At 36.7% G+C, this 11,056-nt stretch overlaps 1 protein-coding gene across 1 annotated transcript in view; it reads left to right on the top strand.

Moving 5' to 3' along the window:
- Positions 1-308: 308 nt before the first annotated feature.
- The window catches only part of MCM9 (minichromosome maintenance 9 homologous recombination repair factor), a gene marked incomplete at its 5' end in the record, with an annotated part of 35,298 nt that continues 24,550 nt past the window's right edge, over positions 309-11,056 (top strand). Inside the window, 6 exons of the mRNA XM_083355492.1 lie at positions 309-618; positions 2,184-2,500; positions 3,097-3,178; positions 4,480-4,680; positions 6,379-6,504; positions 8,964-9,083. Coding sequence (XP_083211618.1) covers positions 309-618; positions 2,184-2,500; positions 3,097-3,178; positions 4,480-4,680; positions 6,379-6,504; positions 8,964-9,083 — 1,156 coding nt within the window. The remainder of the gene's footprint in view (positions 619-2,183; positions 2,501-3,096; positions 3,179-4,479; positions 4,681-6,378; positions 6,505-8,963; positions 9,084-11,056) is intronic.

Below are 11,056 nucleotides of genomic sequence, written 5' to 3'. Positions count from 1 at the left end.
CAGCTGCTATAGTATGTTTATCTTTGATTATTATTAGATTTGTACAGCTTTTCCATTTGTTAGCTATTCTGAGTCAAATTTGTGAGCCATATAAATTGATTACATACATACATACATACATATTATCATTGAAATGTGCTGGCCAGGAGAAAATAAAGTTTTTAATTAAAGAAAGGAAGCTAAAGAGAACAAAGATTCGGAGAAGAGCTAAAACATAATTATGAAGCAAGTTAGTTTTATGCAATGTGCTAGAAATACAATTTAATTAAGTTAAATATTGTCTTGTATCTCTTCCAATTATAGGATTCATGATGGTTTTAACTACAGAGCAAATAAACCTGATTGGACAAGTATTTGAATCATACATTCTGGCTTATCACCACAATGACATCTTGCAGATTTTAAAAGAAAAAGATGATGATGCCCATTACCCAGTTATTGTTGATGCATTGACACTTTTTGAAACCAACATGGAAATTGGTGAATATTTTAACGCCTTCCCTAATGAAGTGCTTCCTATTTTTGATAATGCATTGCGTAGAGCAGCTACGACATGTCAGTCAGCTTCCGAAGCTCAGGAATTCATCATTAAACAGAATCTTCATGCCAGAATATCAGGTAAATGGCATATCTTGTGATACATACAAATCTTGGTTAGCTTTATAAAAGTCCCTGTGGATTATGTAGCAAGTGTAAGAGTTCTCTTATAACAAGATTATGCTTTTGATTAAGATAGTCTTCCTGCACCTGCCAAACTTGAACAATAACTTTCATAATTGCCAAATAGTATTGGTAGCTGAGGATAATAGGAACAATTTTAAGTAGGAAAAGACTGGCTTACAGAATTTCAATCCAGGAAAACAACTACTGACCAATTCCCCTGATCTCCTGAAAATAGGGATCTAGAGCAGATGTCCCAACCTTTTGGGCATCAGGGACCGGTTACGTGGAGAGAGGTTATTCTGCAGACCAGAGGGGGTGTGGTTTTGTGTGCTGCCTGCATCCCACGGATGGGGCTTTGCTTATTTCTGCAGCCCGGTTGTTGATATGCCGCAGCCCGGTGCCGGTCCATGGACCGGGCGTTGGGGACCCCTGATCTAGAGTCTTTTTTCCTATTCCTCCCGCAAGAGGTTTGTGGTGGTTTGTGGAATTTCTATCCTGATGCATACAGACTTCCTTTCCTTCCATCACTGGTAAGAGTGTGTGTGTGTGTGTGTGTGTGTGTGTGTGTGTGTGTGTGTGTGTAATGTATGTATGTAGATAGATAGATAGATAGATAGATAGATAGATAGATAGATAGATAGATAGATAGATAGATACTGTAGATAGATAGATAGATAGATAGATAGATAGATAGATAGATAGATAGATAGATAGATAAAAATATTCACTGCTGACATTTTACTTCTACATCCCGAACGCTGGTTTGATGCTTTTTTCTGACAAGAAAGTCTGATAGTTCTTTGAAACATTGTATCTCTTTTGCTCTTGATTAACTTGTACTTTAAAATGGTCACATAGTTTAAGCCAGTTAATGGGGGTGGGGGAAGGCTGTTAATAGTGGAGAAACAAAACTCCCTTGTTAATTTTATAAAGAATATAATTCATTTGAATCTATGGAGATATAAGGTAGTCTTTAAAAAGAAGCAGCGGTTCTGATGGAAGAATATTTTTGTTTTAAAAATTCTGTTTTATGAAGAAATTTCAGATGAATTAACCCACTAAAAATATATATTGTGTTTTCCTATGATAGCAAGTTCCATTCTGTTGCTGAGTCTCTTTAATGTTTGTTGCTGACGTTTTGGGTAGGAAAACTACAACGTCGTTAGGTGATGTTTCTGTAATTTTTGACAAATATGTCCTTAAATAAGGGTCACATTAAAAATGATCAGCAAATTTCTTCAACTGCTGATTAGACATTGAGTTTACACATTATACAAACTTGATTTTAGCTCAGCATGCTATGTGTAGCCAGCCTCTTTAGTTTTAAATTATTATTTAAGCCTTAGCATGCTATCCAAAAAAAAGTACTTGGTCCCCTGGTAGTATATTTGACCAACCACAATTAAAAGAAATGTGTGAACCAAGAATTCATCACGCCAAGTTGCTAAATCAAAATTAAGAGTTAGTGGAAACTGCCAATAAAATAATCTCTGTTTTTTCTTTGCTTCTTGTTTCACCAGGTTTACCTGTGTGCCCAGAACTAACTAGAGAACACATCCCAAAGACTGTAGATGTAGGGCATTTCTTGTCAGTCACTGGCACTGTTATTCGGACCAGCCTAGTGAAAGTCCTGGAATTTGAGCGGGATTATATGTGCAACAAATGCAAGCACATCTTTGTGGTCAAGGCTGACTTTGAACAATACTATGCTTTCTGCCGCCCATCAGCCTGCCCTGGGAAAGAAGGCTGCGCCTCCTCAAAGTTCACTTGTCTCTCTGGAACATCCTGTGTTCCCAGTAGATGCAAAGACTATCAAGAGATCAAGATTCAAGAGCAGGTTGTAAAAATAAAATGTTCTCACAGATTTGGTTGGCTATAGGTATCTTAAGGGATTGGCTGGGTAAAATGGTAGCAGGAATGTAAGAGCCTTTCTTCGTGTCACTATTACCTTTTCCATTATGTGAAAAATGTTTCATAGGAAGTGTAGAGTCACATCCAGGGCTCTTTTTGTTCCCCTTCTGCTATATCCTTTTATCCCATAAATATACTTTTTTGGGGGTGGGGGGGCAAAGCTTTTAGAACAGATTTCTGGGAGTACAGGGTGAAAGGGTCCCATTCTGGTTATTCTCTCAAGAGGCTTCTAACGAGTCCAAAGTGCAAAGCAATCTGCTTCTGAATCAGTCGTTCAATTTTTATTACACTCACAGACCAACATTGGAATCTGCTTCTGAAGAAACTTACATAAGATAGACTCTGATGAAAATATAGATCAAATGAAAGCAGATTTCTAAACAGTTGCTTCTCTGAGTACTCATTGGTTGATCGGTATTTATTTCTAGTTGACCATAGCTTCTTTACATAAATTTAGTGGTAGTCCTTGAAACTTGTATTTGCTAACCTTACAATAAAATAAATACATTTTATGTTGTCCAGGTCCAAAGGCTTTCTGTTGGAAATATTCCCCGTTCTATGATGGTGGTCCTTGAAGATGACTTAGTTGACAGTTGCAAATCTGGTGAGTTCTGTGATAGATTCTTTTGGAAAATTTGTTTTAGGTATTCATACTTAAAGAAGAATTCAAATTAATATTTTAAATGAGTTCTTGTTTAATAGTAATGTATATATCATGTTGTTTGGTTGGTGTTACAATTTTATTGATTGTACAACATGAAATGCCATTGTTTCAGTTCAACATCAAATCATATGATGATTGGCATTTAAAATTTCCAAGTCTCAGAAGACTATTCTTCAATAACAGAGGCATTGCAATACGCACTCTTCTATGCTAACACCTTTCCATAGAATTTGGACCCATGTGTTCAAAATATTGTTCTCATTTAACAGTCTTTATTTTCTATGTTTTCATACAGCTTTAAATGCCAACAAAATGTTAATTGCATGCAAATGTGTGTGTTGGGGGGGTGGATTGTAGATTCTTCTGTGTGCTTACTTGTTAACATTTTCCTGCAATTAATTTTTTAAACAGTTCAATAGGCAGAGCTCTCTGGATTTACAATAAGGACACACACAAATAGAGAAAATATAATTTGAGTTAAAGCATAACCAATAAAATAAAATACAAAATAAAGACATTACACAACCTAGGCAAGATGGTCATCAAACTAAACCTATGAATAAATAAATAAATAAATAAAATATGATTAAAAGACTGATGGTAGTATGCTAATGTGGGACCCATTGAGACTCTCTGGGAAGTGTTCCATAAATGGTACCACCACAGAAAAAGGCTGTCTGCCTTGTAAACATCTACTTCACCTCCTTTGGTGTGGAGAGACTCATTAGATGACAATAAGGTATGGATAGGTATATACAAGAAAAGTCACTCCTTCAGTTTATCCAAACAGGTTTCAGAGTAACTGAATTCCTCAATTCCTTTTCCATCTCCTTTTAAAGATTTGAGTTACACTGGCCTTTTTTCTAACCCTTATGGAAGGATTCCTGTTTGAGAGAAGTAGCATTTATGGTGAGCAGCCTAGCATTGTTAGTCAAAAGGTTTTTGAATTCTTTTAGAATCCTGGTTGGACATCATCCAGAAAACTATAGTCAGTTAGAATAAATAATGTGCTAAATTAACACAGGGCTTAGCATGACATATGAAAACTTTATATTCCCGAATGCCAATAATTATGAGTTGACGTTTTGACTTAAGACAATGGTATTTCATGTTGTAAGATCATTATAATTATAATACCAATGAAATAACATGACATGTACATTACAAACACTCAAGACTTCTATACTAATGTGTGCCAAATTTTTATGGCAGTTCTTGGTGTTTATTTGTTTTTGTCTCAGGTGATGACATCACAGTTTATGGAGTAGTGATGCAAAGATGGAAGCCTTTTCACCAGGATTCACGCTGTGATGTAGAGATTGTTTTGAAGGCCAATTACATTCAAGTCAACAATGAGCAAATTATAGGCATCACAATTGATGAGGACGTTCGCAAAGAATTTAAAGATTTTTGGGAAAGACATAAGAACGACCCTTTAGCAGGTTTGCAAAAAATTTTAAAAAATGGTATCAACAGCTTGCTTTTGAAATGTACCAATTTTATCCTTCATAATCAAATTGTATTCCCTGCTCTGTAAAATTGGATGGAGAGTTTCATAGATAATAATTAAATGGGGAAAAAGGATAAAATAGTTATTATATTTTTAACAAAAGGAATGGTAGGTAGCTAGTTTAAAGCATCACGTCTTAAATTTTAACCATGCTATGTCTGGTTTGGTTGATGTATAGACATCAAACAGCAGCCTTCTCCAATTTAATATGCTATAGTTTCATTGAACTGCAGCTCCCTTTCTTAGTCGTACTAGCCAGCAATGATGGAGATTGTAGTCTTGGAATGCCTTAGACTGGGGGAAGATGCCATACCCTGTACTGCTGTTGTGGGATTGATATGGTAGCTTGAGCACAGATAGAATGCAAATAGGCTTGTTTATTGCTTTTTCATAGTTACGATCAAAGAAACAGAAGACAGATGCTGGCATTTGTGCATATGATCAATACATTTTTATATACTATTTCTCCCACCCAGAATTCCATGTATCTTCCTAAGTTGCATGTAGAGCTGTTGTAGAAGTTCCAGTTTATTTCACTGGAGACACCTATTCCATTATGTGCCTTTTTCCAATTAAATGAAGGAAGGAAGCTTTTGTTGATGTAAGAATTTTTCACCTGGAATAGAACTCTTAAGGACCAATAATAATCTGTGGAATCTTTCTTAGAATCTTTGATTCTATCCTTTTAGAATATCAAAGCTTTACACAATGTGTTGTCTGCCAGATGTTTTGAACTAGTTTTCGTTATTTTATTTATTAATTTTTTATGCTGCCCACCTCACTAGGACCCAGTTCATTAGACCCAGTTAAGGTAAAATGTGATTAGGAATGATGGGAATTGTCATTCTAAAATCTGGAAATAATGATTCACTAAATCAATGAATACATTTAACCTAAAGAAAAAACACTTTCACCCTGTTATCTCTGTCAAATTATCCAATAAAAAGCATTGCATCTAGCAGTTTATTTTTATTATAACCAAATCAAAATGAAAATTAAGAAAACACCACAGTGATTTCTAAACCACCTATATAAAAAGGTAAGATGAATTAGGCATGGTTAGTGCTTGAATGGGACATCCCAGATTACAATATTGTCTAGATTGAGAAAAATGAAAAAACTGTTGTAGAAGCAAACAGTGGGATTGTTGTCTTGAAAATTACATGGATGTTCAAAAAGTTGGCAAGATCACTGAAAGTCAAGAGAGACTTTACTGATCATTTTTCAGTTTAAACCAAGGACAGCATAATAAATAGAGGCATAGGTGGGATTGTACATATTTTTTTTTTAATTCCATTTATATCCCGCCCTTCTCCGAAGACTCAGGGCGGCTTACAAGCTTAGTAGTAGCCTTCATTCTATGTATATGCCTGCTTGTTAGGGCTTTCACACACCCCCCAAGCGGCATTATTACAAAGTCAGCTTAATTGCCCCCAACAATCTGGGTCCTCATTTTACCTACCTCGGAAGGATGGAAGGCTGAGTCAACCTTGAGCCTGGTGGGATGCGAACCTGCACTAATTGCAGGCAGCTGGTGTTACTTAAGGAGGCATTAGCCCACTGCTCCACCAAGGCTCTCAGAGAAAGAGATCAAAGTATATTAATCTATTACTCTTTTCATACTTTGCAGGGAGGAATGAAATTTTAGCAAGCTTGTGTCCTCAGATTTTTGGATTATATGTTGTGAAATTGGCTGTAGCTATGGTGCTTGCAGGAGGGGTACAGAGAACAGATAGTACTGGCACCCGGGTTAGAGGTTGGTATACAATATTCTCTTACCTCTTATTCCTACACTGTAATAGAACTCTCTTCTTCATCTCTCTACTTGTTAGACATTGACCTGAAAAATATTTTTAAATTTAGATTAGATTAGTTTTCTTTTTTCTGTACATTCTTGGAGAACTAAACAGGTTAAGGATTCTATTTCATAGTTTTTACAAAGCATAAAAAGGACAACTCAACATAATAATGTTTACGGACAGAATCAACATTAAAAAGATGAACCATACCATGTCTCCCAATTTCTAGAACTAAACTATCCTTTAATATAAAATGAATGTGTGTGTGTGTGTGTATGTGTGTGTGTGTGTGTGTATTCCTTAATCAAACTAAAAACACGAAACCCAGGCATATTTAAATCAGAGCAAGAAATCCGATCAGACTTTGCGAGCTCGTATCATGCGCCCTAAGGATCCACTCCCCAAGGAAGAGAAGTCCTCAGTCATATACAGGATGGCATGTGAAAACTGCCGCTGTAATTATATTGGGGAGACTGCAAAACAACTGAGGACTAGGGTACACGAACACATGCTTGCCATCAAGACAAGAACAAGAACAACATTCACAGGTGTGGGCACACATGGCCACACACAATCACACCTTCAATCTGACGGTTGAGGCGATCGCCTGTGATAACACCAAGGGTGGACGATTATTCAAGGAAGCTTGGTTCTCTGACCACTCCTCGATCAATCGGCATATTGATCTCCCCCCTGTGTATCAAGCCCTCAGGAGTTGGGAAGAGGAGCAGCGCGCACAACGCAAATGCAGACAACGCGAGCACTCACAGAGCGCTCCCTCAAACCAAGATCAGAACTGCATAATTACACTATCACCCCCCCCATCTCAGAATGCAAAAAAGAGGAAGAACAACCACTTAGAGCCTCCGACATGAGAACACGGGTAATGACAAGAGCAATGGCTATAGTTAATGGGACTGACAGTAATCCTCTCCCGACAGCAGACACTCAAAATCGCACCCCACAGGAACAAACGCAAGACGGCTCAAAAGAATACGGCCAGTTGAAACGAACAGACCAGTGACGCATTCCATGAGTGGAGCGCAGAAACGCTGATGATATTTCCCCACTCCAATGATTTTATCCTGACGACGCTGGTAGTTAGCCAACGAAAGCTTGATTTTTAATAAAACTGCTTTAGTTTTCTATCTTATTCCAGTGTTCGGATTTCTTGCTCTTATATATATGTATGTATTTGTGTATATGTATATATATATATATATGTACAGTATGTGTGTATATACGCACACACACACACACAAAATGCATGTTTCCTTCCTTTTTTGCCCTTTTTTGCATTTCTTATTTAATATTGCACCTTTACCTAAAGCAAATTTTTACATTTGAAATTAATAGCCATAAATATCATAAAAATTGTTATTGTTATGCTTAAGGTGAACAATATTTTAGGCATAGTTAATACCAGTCTGAATTTCATTTATAATGAAATCCAAAATATCTTTAGATCTTACAAATACCCTCCTCTTTGTCATGTCTTAGTACATAAGTTTCTCTTAAATTGACAAAAGAATGATGACCTTGTGATATGCATTGCAGACATCTTTAAATAATACAAGAGGTTAGAAAGATCTGAAACACAGAAAGTACACAACAGAGATTTGAATTTTAAATACATTATATCCCATTTGATTGAAAACTTTTAGAGTATTTAGCTGCTACAGAGTAAGAGTATACATTTTTATCACTAGTTTAACGTTAATAATATATTCAAATAATACTTAAACAAAAAATAATCAATTTCAATCATCTGTATTCCAAGGAACAGCCTTTTAATCTCTAACTAGAGTGTGTTTAAATTGGTTATGATAAACTTTCAGCCAGTCATTTTGAAGTTGAATGCCTGAATTAATGCTTACAAGAAGCTACATTATCTGCCTCTTGATTGTGGGCATGATCTTCAAAGGGTTTTGTTTATATGCCTATGAGTCTTATGGTTACCCATTGAAATTTTAAAAGTGCCTTTGAAATAATGGTATCATTTCTGTATTAGTGTAGAATACCCAGAAAGGCCTTTTGGAAATTAAGATAATCTGTTCTGTTCTAAATAAGAGTGGTTTTTGTCAACTCTTTTGTTTGTTTTTTGGACCTGTCCATTTAGAAATGATTGTCAGTAAATGTTTTTGCAAAATATCAAAATGATGGACAATTCTGTAATTTTTAATCACAGTTTCACGTTTACCTTTTCCCATATTACGATTAAATTAAAAATGCATGTATTAGTGATCAGTAAGGCCATGCAGCAATCTGAGTATGAAGGAAAAAATGTGATTCATGCTTTCCCTATGGATTATAGATTAGAGATGAGCTTAAATTTCTGCTTTTTATATTTCTTCAATACCATTTTCTTCTAAAATATGGTCTGTAGAAAATTTCGGCATCTTTACTCTACCTCCAGGTGAATCACATCTTCTACTGGTTGGAGATCCCGGTACTGGTAAATCTCAATTTCTGAAATATGCAGCAAAGATTACTCCACGATCTGTACTTACAGCCGGAATTGGATCTACAAGTGCAGGTAAATAATGCTGCATGGATATCAACTTTTAGAAAAAGAGTTAAGAGACAAAGTGCCCATATTCTCCACTAATATGTAGGCTCTGCTGAAATTTGTACACAGTGATGCTAGTACAAGTTTTTCTGGCAATCTGCTTGTCTCACTATTGACAACCAGTTGTTGTCCCTGATCACATTTTTTCCTGCGGTGGTTCGTGTCCTCACAGGTGGTTCACAACTCCCCTCTTTTTTTACTATCACCCAGATGTCGTTGCTAGATTTTCAAAATCCTTGCCTAGCTTCCTCCACATTCAGCAATCCCAGATATCCCTGTGATCTAATATGTCATCTCTTATTCCGCGGTTGGCTGCAAATGCTGTGATAAAGAGGCCGGTGTTGATGGCAGGCAAAAGTGCAGCTCTAGGCAGTTTTTTCCCCATGCAGAAAAAAACTGTTCCTATTTTAGTGATTTATGTTTGGGGAGGCAGATGTTAGACAAAGGATGCTCCTTGAATTATATTTGAATTGTAATGCATGGCAGATGTACCTATTCCAATAATGCATCTTCAGGTTAGCTTGTAACTAAGGAGTGAGTCTGTGCATAATCAGTACAGCACTATTGGGTAGCTCAGGAAGAGAATTTTCATTTTTAAGCAAGGGAGAGCAACCCATGAATTTTAGCCTCTTTTTTGCATTTCCTTCAACTTTCCAGTTCAGCAACCCTGAGTTAACAATGGCACAGTTTTTCTCTGATAAATGTATTCACATGTTTTAACATATAGTATTTAAAAACCCAAAATACAAAAACAATGTGAGAAACCTATCAAAGCACCATCAGGCCTCAGGAGCAGAATGCTGGTAGATATCCAAGGCCAAGTTCTCCAGAGTAAAAGGAAAAAAAATTCAGGCAGCGGAAATTAGGAGACACTAGAAATGCACTGCTGCTCAGAGCACACTAACCTGATTTCGTTATAAATCAGAAGTTATGCCTAAGAGGTGGTAGTCTTCCCAATAGATTTTATAAGCATCATTAAATGATCTGTTCCATTGTGGAAATCCTTCCATTTTCTTCCATTTGACTACGGTAGCAATATTCGGATTGGGGAAGGATAATCTGGGGATAATAAAAGGTAAATGGTGGTATTTTTATTGTGAAAGTTAGTCTCACTTGGGAGTGTCTAATAGTTAACATGTGAACAGAAGAAATGCTAAGCCTACGGAGATTCTTAGTCATCCAGGTCATGATTGTCCCAAAGGTGCTCTTTCAACAACAACTGGACCTCAAAGCTGAAGAAGTGAAACATCTTTAAAAAAACGAAATCCAGTTGCCTCTTGAAAAAGTGGTTCACAACTCCCCTCTGTTTTTACTATCACCCAGATGTCTTTGGGGCAAATGGCTAAGCCCTATTCTCCATTTTCCTCTAGAGGAATGGGTGTGGTCTTCATATAGTCAAACAACAAAGAATGAAGGTGAAATGAAATCCAATGCAGGGATTGTTGGCTGCCTTGCAGGCAAGGCTCTTTGTACCCAAAACGTAACCTTAAGAGATATGGACAGATAGATCAACAGTTAGGTATATAGTTGCTAAGGCCCACTTATGTTAAAAGTGGTTCTCCCTTGGTGCCAAAAAGTAGGGAAAGATCCTGCTACTTGAAAATGAAGGAGGCTCAGGAAAGGGACAGTGTAATTTAGGATATGTTTCAAAAGAAACATTGCTAAAATTGTCTGAATCGCTAATGTGTTAGGCGTGGGTCATGCAAAATCCTAAATGTCCCCTTAAAGCTCACTAGCAGACCTCTTAATAGATAGTTATTTGAAAGGATAAACCTATTGAAACTGAATAAACCTATGAGGCTTTCCAGGAATGCAAGCTCCTAGTTCAGGGGTAGGCAACCTTGGCTCTTTTATGACTCGTGGATTTCAACTCCCAGAATTCCTGAGCCAGCATGTCTGGGAGTTGAAGTCCACAAGTCATAAAAGAGCCAAGATTGCCT

The sequence above is a fragment of the Vipera ursinii genome, assembly GCF_947247035.1.
Source record: "Vipera ursinii genome assembly, chromosome: 1".
NCBI lineage: Eukaryota > Metazoa > Chordata > Lepidosauria > Squamata > Viperidae > Vipera > Vipera ursinii.
Note: the sequence above shows the minus strand (reverse complement) of the source record. Positions and strands in the feature narration are given on the sequence as shown.